Source organism: Tauraco erythrolophus, chromosome 10 (genome assembly GCF_009769465.1).
Source record: "Tauraco erythrolophus isolate bTauEry1 chromosome 10, bTauEry1.pri, whole genome shotgun sequence".
Lineage (NCBI taxonomy): Eukaryota > Metazoa > Chordata > Aves > Musophagiformes > Musophagidae > Tauraco > Tauraco erythrolophus.
The window spans coordinates 25,977,726-25,990,503 of record NC_141474.1 but is presented as its reverse complement, the minus strand read 5'-3'; the positions used below and the strand labels follow the sequence as shown (position 1 = coordinate 25,990,503).

At 42.0% G+C, this 12,778-nt stretch overlaps 1 protein-coding gene across 1 annotated transcript; it reads left to right on the top strand.

Moving 5' to 3' along the window:
- Nucleotides 1–1,125: 1,125 nt before the first annotated feature.
- On the top strand, nt 1,126–10,562 carry ATPAF1 (ATP synthase mitochondrial F1 complex assembly factor 1). Its single transcript, XM_086617251.1, has 9 exons — nt 1,126–1,310; nt 1,643–1,751; nt 2,311–2,361; nt 3,105–3,167; nt 4,611–4,661; nt 6,445–6,492; nt 8,533–8,628; nt 9,197–9,304; nt 10,057–10,562. The coding sequence occupies exons 1-9, from the start codon at nt 1,126–1,128 to the stop codon at nt 10,249–10,251; spliced, it is 906 nt and encodes a 301-aa protein (XP_086473377.1). The 3' UTR covers nt 10,252–10,562.
- Nucleotides 10,563–12,778: the final 2,216 nt, after the last annotated feature.

Genomic DNA, 12,778 nt, shown 5'->3' with positions numbered 1-12,778 from the left:
AATTCCTTAACCAAATAAAAAAAGACTAGCAATAAAATGTAACCATTCTGGTATTTTATTTGTACATACTGTATCATAGCCATATGCCAGAGTTTGCAAAATATTTTTGGAAGTTTGATTTGTATGGAATTTAACTTACCTTAGAATGTGAGGGATTATTGTATTGCCACGTGAATCTATTAGTGTTTTGTTTTGTTGTGGTCTGCTTTACTTTTAGAAAGCTCTTCAACAGCAGTAGTGAAACTGTCAGCTAGAGACAGCATGTGCTGCTCCAGCCGCCCAAGTCCCCTGCTTGTGTCCAAGGAGCCGAGCTGGTCAGTAATTGGCACTGGGACACAGCTGCCCAGTGGTGCTCCTTAATTTGCATGTCAGGAGCGTAGTGGATCGCTAATTGCTGTAGTCCCTGCTGTTGTAGGATGGACTTGTGCTATCAGTTTAAGAAAATCTGATCATCCCCGAGTATAATGGTCACTTTTGTTTGGCCTGGGGTAGCCGGTACCATCCTGCATCCCATCCCACCCAGCTGCGCCACAGGTCTCCGTCCCGCACGCGTTCCAGAGCGCTGATGCTGGCCGCTGGCAGGCTGCTTCCCTGTGCTTTATTCAGGCCGCAGCTGTGGTGGCGGGCAGGAAAGCCGTGGGCGCGTCCGGATCCCTGCTCTGCTGTAGCTCTCGCCTCAGAGCCTGCGTTTGCAGAGGGGCAGTCGGCGCCGGCCCGAGGGAAATTCGGGCCACTTTGGGACGTGATGCCCGAAATAAAATTAAACGGTGGTGAGGGGCCTGCGAGCGGCAGCTGGCGCTGTAGCTGGGACTTGCTGTTACGCTGTGATTTTGGGGTTCATTTCCAAGCTGTGTTTGTGGGGTTTTTGGGTGACTCCTGCGTGGGGACCACTGTGTATCTTTCGGTTTAGTTACTGACCGGTGCGCGGAGCGGAGCCGCATCGCGCTTCTCTGCTCCGCGGGCTTGGAGCTGCGGCACTGCACGCCTTTTGTCGTGTCTTACCACTTTAATTTCCCTAAATAAAAGCTCGTTTCCAGCGTGCGTCTCCGGCCGTTTCATTCCGGGGGGCGGAGCGGAGCGTTGGCGCGGGGCGGCGCGGCGGGCGGAGCGGGACGGAGCGCGGCCATGGCGGGGCCGCTGCTGCAGGCCTGGGGGCTGGCGGCGGCCCTGCGGAGTCGAGCCGCTCTCCGCCCGCTGGGGCTGCTGGCCCCGCCGTGCCGGGAGCTGGCGGGGCCCGGGTCGGGAGAGGCGGCGCTGGAGGAGAATCCCTTCTACGGGAAGTACCGGCACAAGATCCAGGAGCTGCGGAGGTGCGGCGGGGGGGGGGCGCTGCGGGGTGGGCGGGGAAGAGGAGGTGCGGGGGGAGCTGGGTTTTTTTGGGAAGAGGGAAGTAATTTTTAGCTTTGGGCCCTTCTGGGAAAATTAATTAGTTTAGGCCAAATGCTGCCTTGAAATTCACATATAGTTGGCACCAAGTAAGTGAGAGAGTCGTCTCCCGCCATGATCAGCTCGATGAGAGATTGTTGCTAACGAGAAGTTAAAATTTTAAGTTAAGAACACAAATCAGTACCACAGTAAACATTTTAAAAGGTCAAGTTGTATTAATCCCCCAGTACTGTTAATAGTCCCTTTTCCAATTCAGATCCAGCCCGGATGTGTTTGAGTCCCGTATGGAAAAAAGAAATGAAGTGAAAAAGCAGCCTGTGGGGCATTCCAAGCAAGGAGAATTTATCAGGTGCATGGAGGAAAAGGCAAGGCCAATTTTCTCTGTAATTCACGTATATTAAAGCTATAATGTCATTTATATAGGGTCAGCATAATGCTACAAACATACAGTGTTCCTTTTTGTAAGGAGCCCCAGAATTTCACTCCCTGGTGGCTAAAAATATTGTTCTGTATTCCAGTGTATTATTTTGCTATTTTTTAGGCTGTAAATTCCACGCTTGAGGTCTTAAAAAGTGTTTCATTAGTTCCAGATTAGTTTGGACAGATGGAGTGACATGATCTTGCGTTTATCATTTTGTAGTGAATGAAAGAAAGCTGTTCAATAATATTGGATCCAAAATGCGTAATAGTTTGCTTTAATCCTTTCTGATCTTGAAATTCATAGTTCACATTGTTACTCATTTTCTTATTCTCCTAATCAATATTTTATTTCAATAAAATGCATTGTAGTAATCTCTAAGAATCTTAAATTTGAGCTCATACTCAGGAGGTCTTGTCAGCAGGCATGTTATGCGTGGCAGGGAGGGCAAATAAATGGTATTAAAGCATCAGCTCTAAAAACTAAAGAAGAATGTTATCTTTTAGGCAGAAGACTCAGGCACAAAGACATCGAAGGGAGGTTTCACAAAAGATAAGGTAAAGGAAACAAACCTAAGTGTTAGGAGAGGACTTGCTGGCAAATCAAGGATGCATATTAACTTGTGTTGCTACCATCAGTGCTTCAGCTATGAGCTTCTTGAGATAAAACTAACGTTCCTTATGCTGCACTTGAGTATAAGATACTCCTTTACTCTTTGGATCGCATTCAAGTCTTAAAACTCCCTGCAGTCAGGTTTTTTATTATCCAGTCCTTTCTTTCTTGACATCCTGGAAGTTCCTACTAGTTAGGGGATCTGTACTGAATGCTGACAGTAAAAAATTGGAAGAGTTAAGCTGCCTGCCTTTACAGCATGTAAATATATTTCCAAAGAACAGCCAACAAAAGGACAAGAGAATGGTTTTATTCTTTCACATTCTTGTGTTTTGGCAAACTTTCTGTGTAAACCTGCCAACAGAGCATGTGTCTGAGATGGCTGAAGGGGAAAGGCTGCAGCTCCTCTTGCAGCTTCAGTAGAGATATGCAGAATTGGAGCAGAGTGTGTTCTGTGTCCTGACAGAATCTCTCCTATTCTGCCTCAGTGTGTAAATCCACTTAGCAGTGTGTTACTGCTTATGATTTATTAGTTTATTTGGCAATTCAGAGGACTAAGTCACATTGTAAATTGAATTAAGTTCCTCTAGCTTGATTTTGTTCTCTGTAATTGCATCCATTCATTCTGGATTCTCACTTGAATCAGAGAACTGTCATCATGCCAAATTCCTTATGCTTTCTCTTACAGACGCTTGATTCGATTCTCAATGTTGAGATGGTCAAAGAAAAATCAGCGGAGGAGATAAAACAGGTGATGGATTTAAATAGATGGATTTAAAGTTTACTCCACCTCTGTGCTCAATAGTTATCTGCCTGTGAGGATGGAAATTTTACTTACACTGAAAAATAAAACATGGCCATGGATGTATCTTTATAAAAAGCACATTCCCATGCATATCAATAGTAGAAGATAAGCTCTTCTCCATATAGGTAAGTCTACGTAGGATGTACCCACTTGGTCAGATCTTGATCACTCAAAAACTGGCTCTGTTGTAATTCTTACTGTTGCCATTTAATGTGTAGCAGTTGAATTGGCATCAGCAAGCTCCTGTGAGGTTTGAAGCCAGGTAAAGGGAAACCCTAGCAGTAGCTCATGTGGATTATGCTACCTCTGTTCTGCAGGAATCAAAACAAAGCTTTTGCCGTCTTCAATCTTTGCTTGCATTATCTGTCGCTCAGGAGCCTCCTTATCCGTACTAAAGATTGTTAGGGTACGAAGGAGGTGGGTGGATCTGTTTGTTGGTTTGAAGAACAGCGTGAATCAAGTTATTTTCCCTAATATCTGCTTGGCTTTGCGCCGTGTTCCTTTTCATCTAGTCACAAGTCACATCTGTTTCACGTTTCTGATGTAGCTTGAGTTGGATTTGGTATTTTGTTTCCTAATCAGACTCTGTGCCAAGAAACTTCATGTAGACATGATCATTTAAGAGGAGCAGCACATAGGAAGGAGCCTTCCGGCATGCCTTAGAGGGCAGAATTTGATAATTTGCAGAATTTGCTTTCCTGATAGCTTGAGAACATTATAGAAGTGGTTATGTGCTCTGCAGGGGATGAGGTCTGACCAGTTATAGCAGGGAGCGTATTTGATAACTCAAGAGTTTCCTTTGAGTTCCTCTCTTTCCGTTTCATTGATTAAACATTTTACTGACAATTCTCATTAGCTGTGTAGAACTGGGTAAGAGCAACTGAAAGGGTCCTGGGCTCTGGGCTTTTACTGGTACTTGTCCATTTATGAAGGGCTTTGTCTGAGCTTTTATGTTGGTATTGCCCTCCTGCTGTGGTGAACAAAAACACTGTGAACGTAGAGAAGCATTATGCAAAGTCTTGTCTTCTATTGGAAATGTTTTGTTTGTTCTTTGTTAAAACAAAAAAAACCCCACAACTCAAACCCTCTAGAAATTATTAGTATGATTGTTGGAAAAAATGTAAGAAGCATTTCGGATAGCTAGTAAATCTTGAGACACCTCTAAGCCCACTGCCTATTTCTGTTATCTAGTTGAAATCTCTCATTTGATACAAGTACTCTGGAACCTTAGGAGTGTATTGCATTAATAGGAAAGTTAGGCTGGATTGAAAAATGACTTTTCAAAGTGCTTACAAAGGTTAGTTGACAAATGGAATTCTTTTTAAAGCATTTAATATTACTGCTAGATATGTGATTTTAACTGTAGCTCCTCTCTTTTGTTTCCTGCAGATTTGGAATCAGTATTTTTCTGCAAAAGATACAGTTTATGCTGTTATTCCTGTAAGTAGTTCCTCTGTGGTTTTGCACTTGAAAGGCTAATTTGCAAAACTTTTCTTTCTAACTGTGATTCTGTTTCTTTTAAAAGCACTCATTGAAGGAAAATGAGGTTTCAAGAACAAACTTTCTTTCCAGATTGAGTGATCTTATTGTCCCAAATAAAGGCTTTAGTTTCCAAAAACATGTATCCCTTTTTTTGTTCACTTAGATCAATCTCAATAAGCTAGTACTTTTTTTTCTGCACACTCGGCTTGAATTTCCAGGCATTTTTTAATTATGAGTATCCAATACTCTTCACAAGGCCCTAATATCTATTAAGATAACATTTGTATTTTCACATCATTTTTTCCCAGGGATGCTTGTTTCTTTCCCCTCTTCCCTGCAGCACAGGCTGCTAACTCAGGTTTAATATGGCAGTGTTAGAGCCCTTGGCTAATAACTTGCATGTGGCTAATCACTTACGACTTCCATACATTTAAAACTATTGGCAGCACTGTCTGTCATTGAGGTTGCATGGTGCTTCCTGTGATAAGATCGTATTTCTTATTCCTGATAACTTTACCAGATGTTAATTGTCATTAATCTGCATTAGGCTGAAAGAGTTTTTTTTCACTTTTGGAATTTCTTTTTATTCTTTGCTTCAGAGTCTCTGTGTGATTGTGATCTCTTAAATCTGTCTTTTCACAGCTGGGCATGAACTGTGTGTTCCTTGAGTTCTCGAAACCTCATTTAGATCTGGGGTCTGATTTGCAGTTGTACTTGGCCCTTTGAGCTGCAGTTGAAGTGATGGGAGGCTGTATTCTAAATGTATGAGGTGCTGTACGCTCTGAAAATGACAACGTGGGATTTGAAGTCAAGCAGCTTCGTGTTTCAGTTTTCCCAACATGTGGATGTTGTGAAAATAGTTTGAATTGCACATTGACTGTAGCAGAGGGCCAAAGGCAGGGACTCCAGTTAAGATGGTGTAGGTCGTTCATTAGTGGGGCTGGCACTGTTCTTTGGTGCACTGTTTTAGAGGAGCTTTGGAAGCTTTTAGGGCTTTAATGCAAACCAGATCCTAGGCACATTAGGAAGTAGTTTATGGTGTCATCGGGGGAAGAAACTATGCCTTTTGCCAGAAGTTTTTTGTTGGCTGGAAGAAAGGCCTCCCTTAATTCTTGAGTGCTCAAAAGCACACACAGAGGAATTTTGTATTGATGAACGGCATGTGTTTTCTTTCATGAACACCTTAGAATGGATATTAATATATGGTGCTGGGGAGAGAAGGGCAGGCAAAAGATCTGGGGGAACGCAGAGGATGCATGAATGAGATTGCCACGTTTCATTGGAGATGACCAAATATGTGTGGTTTTAATATAAACCTAAGCAGTAAGTATGTTATTTGAGTAAATATCTAGGCTACATTTTAAGACCGAAGAACAGATGACTATGATGTAAAATCTACAGTTTGGGGCCAAGGATTTGTCATGTTGCTCAACTGTTGACACCACAATGTGCAGTGGAGCCATTACTGAAAAAGAACGTAATGTAAGCCTAAAGTGCGGGCCCCACACCTCCAAGGAATAAAGCTTTAGATCCAAGGACTGCTGTAGTGTCTTAGAGACGGCATTGTTAAAACAAGGTACCAGTGACATTTAGGTAACTAAGAACTAAATATAGTTTTTCATTGTTAGCTGTGCATGCAGTGAGAACTTGTACCCTGTAACAGTTAATGAGGTGATTCTGAATAACTGTGCATCCATGTTTGTGTTATGAAAATTGAATTTCTCTCTCTCCTTCCCCAAAGGCAGAGAAGTTTGATTTAATATGGAAGAGAGCCCAGAAATGTCCATCGGTACGTATGGCAGAGACTCGCAATGCGTGGATGTATAGCTGTAACGCATTTCTCCTCTCTAAAGCCTAATTCATAAACTTTTGATCCTCCTGCATTCAGACTCATTGAATCAGCTTGATTAGTAAAATCCAGGTGTTCAAATATTTGCAGTAGTGTTCAGATAAAAGCAATGGCTATTCATATATATGAAACAGTTTGATCTAGTATCAGATATCTAGATAAAAAGAGTTGTAGGGTTTAGAAATGAGAGGACAGAATCTCCCAGGGAATGGATTTAGCTGCACGTCTCCAGTTTCCATTAATTGCTGTCTTGTGGTTAAATCGTTTCTGTGCAGTATTGTGAAGAGCCAAGCCTCACAGGCCGGTTTCACTGACGTTCCTGCATAGCTTTCCTTGCTTTAACCTGGAGGAACTGTTGTTATAGCTCTGTGTCACCATTGCATTATGTTGCATGTATATGGAGAAAGCGAATTCTCTCGTCTTGTGGTTGATGTGAGTTGCTCCTCTTTCTGTTATTTTACTGGCAGCGAAGATAAGCAGGAGTATCTGAAAGGGAAAAAGGTGAGAAATCAGTATGTTGAGATCCCGTCCACAGACTGAGCTGAACCTTGCCATCTATTAGCTTGCTTTCCCAATCATAAACGTGCGTTGCCATGCTCGCTTCAGCCGCGCTGTTGATCTGTGTTAAGTAAATATTGGTAAGCAAATATGAGCTGTTTGCGTGGAAGCCAAACTGGGCAGGCACGGTGTTGTATGAATAATGCATCTCTGTCTCTAGGGGAGTGTGAGCTGTCAAAAAAGACTCTACAGCACGCACTGCAAAATTGAGTCCTGTAAGTTCTGTTGCAGAACATTGTAATTCAACAGCTGGGATGGGAAGGAAGGGGGCAATTGGGTGTAGTCAAACCCTTTATTACAGATACGGAGTAAATACTCTGTGGGTTGTGTCTTAGGTGGATGCCAGCATGGCAGAGCGAAATACTGAGAACATGTAACATAGTTATTTCAGAAATGAGTGGATTCCCAAGATTTGGATTCAGTGTTTGTCATGTGGGTTGGTCAATACCTCATAAGCTTCAATTAGAAGATTCCTGTGTGAATGAGCATGTTGTTGCTTTGAAGAAGTTAAACTACAGAAGAGCAGAACAGCTAACAAGCTGAAGGATATCTTTCTGCAGTTGTGTACCACGTGCTGCTGGATTAGTATTGTTTTCTGTTGAAAGTAATGCGTTTTTACAGTAATTTGTGCACTGAAGCATGGACTTCGTGCAAACTTCACTGTGCTGAGACAGAAATGAAATGCTTGGTTCTTCTATGAAAACAGTAGCTAGACTTTGCTGTGTTGAGAGGAGTGCTTTTGTAGATCTGAATGGGAGACTTTACTGGATTGATGGATTGGTTCTGTATGTTTCACTTGCCAAGAGCAAGATCAAATAATCTGGCTTCCCGAGCTACTTGGAGCTTGGAAAATTATTTATAGCTTTAAGTGCATTTCTGTACAGTGCATTGGCATTTAGTCAGGTATCCTGCATGTTTTTCTGTTCCCATGTTGTCCTTTCTCTTGGTGTGGGAAAACGAGCAAGTCGCTGACCTATGGAGCCAGATAGACTGTAAATCTCTGGAGAGAAAATGCTTGCTGCCTGTTCTGGAACAGTTGGTGAAATTACAGGATTAGATACTCTGAATGCTCCTTCTCTTATATTTGACCATTTCTGTTGTTAATTTTCTAGAAGTGAACAAAAAGGTCAGAGTCTGAGTGTTCTCCACTGTCTTCTCCTTTGTCTGTCTAGTATGATACTGATAAAAATTATGTTCTGACATATTTGCTCCTGAAATAATACTAATACGGTAATGCTGATTTCTTACCTGCTTTGAAGTCTGGTTCCTGCTGTCCTGTCACCCCTGGTGGGGCAAGGAAACCCTTTTTCCTGTTGTGATTCTCTTGCTAAAGCATTTATGCTGGAGGCGAGTGTGACACGGGCATCATTTTGTTGTATGAGAGGGAGAACTGTTTTTTTTTTTTTTATCATTTCTCTGCAGTTTCTGTATGCTTTGCCAAGAAAAGAAGGCTATGAGTTCTTTGTAGGGCAGTGGTCAGGAACAGAATTGCACTTCACTTCACTAATAAACATTCAGGTGAGTGGTTGAAATAAAAAGCCCAAAAATGGCTTAGAATCCAGAAATACGTAATATCAGCCTATTACAATGTGTAATATTTGGCAAATAGTTTAATGAACAGGTTGTCTAGCTTAACTTGAAAATAATTGTCAGGGAAAAACTGCCATTAATTATGAGTACTTAGTAAATTTATGGGTATTAAGTGTCTCCAATCTAAAGGACAAAGAGGTATAAGTTAAACAGTCTGAAAACAGAAGCAAGAGCCAAACTTTTCAGAACTATTTGTGCAAGCTACTTAAAATACCATTAGATGCTATGAGATTAAATGTCTTTCTGGAAATTGTGTGTTCTTTTAAATGCAAAATGGTCTTTAGTCAAGAAAAAACTCTACCTAACTCTGCAAATCCCTTGTTTTCTGTAAATACCAGGAATAATGAACTTTTAATTAAGAACTGGCCCTTAAGCCCTGAAAAATGACTGCTTCCATAGCAGTTAGTACTCAAAAGTTTTGTAATCAAGCCTCCAAATCTGCAGTAGAGCTGAAGTTCTTTATGGGATACTTATGGGACATATTTATCTCCTTCAGACGCAAGGTGAAACTGCTCCTAGCCAGTTGGTTTTGTACCATTATCCTGAGCTGCAGAAGGAAAAAGGGATAGTACTAATGACAGCAGAAATGGACTCAAAGTTCTTGGTAAGAGAAATCTATTCACTGGCTTTCTTCAGTCTTAGAAGTATTATAGTTTACTGTTGTAAAAAAATAGAAATGCTTCTGGTTTTCTAATTAATGGAAGCAAATTTAAATGAAAGCTGTTGCTACCTGCCAACAAGTTAGAACAATGAAGAGCAATAAAGCTTAATACTGCTCATCGAATCAGGAGACCTCCAGAGCTTTGTGTTAGGTTTCTGAGTACCTTTACTCTTTTCCCTCAGTGTGGGTGTGCTGTTATTTGCATATCTGCAATAGTAAGGTGCTAGGACTAATAGCACTAGGGATTACTCTGGTGGAACAAGATAACTAAAGCATCCCACCTCTGACCGACCTACTTACTCCAGTTCTGAAACTATGCGCAGCGCAGTCATTGATAATGCATTTGCCCTGTTGTATCTCAGAGTAGGCAGTCAATTTTTGCAAATAGGTCAACCGTAAGAAGGGAAAGATGAGACTTTGGTGCATCTCCAGTGCCTTGGAGTGGGCAGGGATCATTAAAGACATCTTTTGACCTCAGATGTACGCTCAGCAGGAGAGTAGTTTGTATGCACAGCGCTGAGGTGTGCAAGTAGGTCAGGAGCAGGAGGGAGGTAGTTTGTTAAGAGATTTGCAAAACTAAGGAGTTGAGTCAGTGAGTAGGACTGCAGCCTTTCAGCTGCTGAAGAGTCTTTCTCAACAGGATACTCAGATACTACAAAACCAGATGGTAACAGATTCTTTGTTTTAACTTGCAGGTGGTCCATGAAGCACAGTGCTTGGCAAATCAGGTGCAGCTTTTCTATGCAACGGATCGTTCCCAGACCTACGAATTAGTGGAGACCTTCAACCACAGATCTAGTGAATTTAAATATATGTCAGTTATAGCAGAGCTTGAGCAAAGCGGGCTTGGAAGAGAACTGAGACCTGGTCAGGTTTCTGACAAGTCGTAGAGCCTGACCTGTGGGTGAAGTGAGCCAGCAGCAGGCAGGGCGTTTCCCAGCTGGGACAGTCCTGTTTCCTTTGTTTTATGAATTTAGTTTGGCTACAGAAAGGATCTAGAGACACCTTGGGAGTGTGATAGTTCAGCCTGTCTGGCACCGATGCAAGATGAGGACTTGGGCCATTTGAACGACAATAAGTAATTGCCAAAATGAAGCCCTGTACTTCAGTGTAACTTCATCAGAACGAGCCACTTCCCTGTCCTGTAACTTACTGCTGCATGCTGTATTTTTGACATCTGAAATAAAATGGCAGAAGGAGAGCTGTGTAATGGGCTATATTGACATCAGGAGAGAGAGAGAGAACTATCAATGCTTCTTAGTAAATGCATTTTAAATGCCCTCCGCCACTATAATTGTATGGTCCAGTGCTTTTTAATCTCTCTGGAATTTATGTATGCTTGTCCATCAAGAAAAGAGAGTAGGACCGATGGTCTAAAACAGACTCCTCTTTGTTACTTTGTGCGTGAGGTTCCTTGCACAGATGTATACTGTGGCCTGTGTTTTTCTCAGGATTAAAAGAGTGTGACTAGATTTATTATGGGAATTTTGTGTTTCTTAATTGATATATTAATTTTATCCTGTTGCTGGATTTTTGTCTTAGAGATGTTTTTCTTGAGGAGTAGAATGTTATAAACATGAGTTTTTTATATTTTTGAATAGTGTAGAGGAATTATTGCATGATTTATAGAATTAACTTTTCTCAAATTGGCATCTAGTCAACCAACTCTCAAATGGTATTTGAAGGGACAGAAAATTGCTCTTGTTCCCATTTCAGAAAAGCTGCTATCTCTAATAAAAGCAAGATGAAATGGCATAGTAACAGACAGCCACCAACTAGTTTCTCAGTTGCTGAGTGACAACTCCTGAAAAAATGCACTAGTAAATGCACTAGTGTGAATATGCACAGCAGCTTTAACACAGCAATGTTGGTAAGAATCTGGCTTTTACAGAATACAGCTGGTTTGTTATTTTAAACCTGCCTTTAACAAAAGAATCCCAAAGCATTCGTGCTTTGAGCTTCTCTTATTTTCATTCCCAGCAGAGGCAGCCAGTGTGTCTGTGGACAAGGGCATTCTGCAGCACTGCGAAGTGATGTGCGACCGGTGCATGGATTATGAGTGTACCACGGCGGCTGCACAGGTAGACAAGTAAACGGAAGACAGCCAGGAACTTTGCAGGAGCAACGCTGAAATATTTCCCTTATCCACATCAAATCCCTGGCACTAACTTGCCCTTAGCACTAATTATCCGTTATGTCCAGGCCACATTGCTTCTTCCTGTCAGCCTGGTGAAGCTGGTAAGCTTTTCCTCCTTTGCCAAAGCAGTGGAGGCAAGAAGATTATGCAACTTCTCTCTGTTAGAAGAAGACAAATTTTGGGGGCAGGGCTGGTGACAGATATTCTGCGCTACCCTTAACCATGACCTGATATGGAGATTTGATTAGTTATAAAGTGCTCTCGCAGTCTGTTCGCTAGTGTAGTTGTAGGACCCTGTTGCTATGATACTGTCACTCCACGCTTTCTTGGCCCGTTCTTTGGACAGGAAGAGTGTTCAGCTAAGCACTAATGGTAGATGGTAAGGTTTTGTTGTTGGGGTCTATTTTAGCAGTGACTTGTATATGTTGGGTGTGAACTCTTCTCCATTCAGGGAATTATAAGATGGTTTTAGAAGAGGCACATCTGGAGCTTTGCTGCAGGGAGATGGTCTGGCTCCCTGGTATCGTCACCTTTTCGTTTCTGATTGCGTTGGGTCTGTCAGTGTGCACAGCAGGGTAATGATCAGAGGAGATGTGGACAGGGCTGTTATAATCTGAACAGCAAATCACCTTCATTAAAGAGCCTTTATACTTTTACAGCATTCATGCTCCATTTATCATTTTCCTTTAGCTGAAATAAGGGCAGTTTTGATTCATTATTCATTTCCTGCTTTGAAGAAGTCAAAGTTGCTGTATTCATTTTTAATGTAGCTATAATGTAACATCCCTGGATGAGTAACGGGCAACAGGAGCGAAATTCAAGGCTACACTTGAGCCTCTTTCTGAGCTTAAAAGACTGAAGTCTCTAGTAAAGGCTGTAGCAGTCACTGCCTGTAATTTTGAGTGAGGTTTGGTTTTTTTTCAACCCATCATGTGATTAAGCCCAAGCTAAGAACTTCTCCAAGGGTTTCAGACAGACAGATATGGCAAAGTCAAGCAAAGGAAACATTTCTTGCATTGCATGCGTTGGAACGGTTTTTAAATAAGACCCAAACTGGAAAGGCCAAGTTGATCATACCACCTGCAGCTGTTTCGCTAGAGACTGCATTTTCTAGCTCTGGCAGAGGTGGAATGGAATGATGAAGGGAGCAAGGGCTTTTTTTTCTGCAGGTGTATTCGTGTGCCTTGAAGTGCACACTGTAACAAGTTAACCCTTGTGTCTGGGTGAGACTGCTTGGCACAGAAATTGCTGACTTGGCATCAGTGATGTGGTGCTGTATT

What these genes read in the sequence shown, in the direction of transcription:
- ATPAF1 (XM_086617251.1), top strand. Translation starts at nt 1,126, where the DNA reads ATGGCGGGGCCGCTGCTGCAGGCCTGGGGGCTGGCGGCGGCCCTGCGG. An exon ending in TCAGGTGCATGGAGGAAAAG is followed by an intron (nt 1,752 to 2,310) that starts GCAAGGCCAATT and finishes GTTATCTTTTAG; the next exon opens with GCAGAAGACTCAGGCACAAA. An exon ending in GAGCCCAGAAATGTCCATCG is followed by an intron (nt 6,493 to 8,532) that starts GTACGTATGGCA and finishes ATTTCTCTGCAG; the next exon opens with TTTCTGTATGCTTTGCCAAG.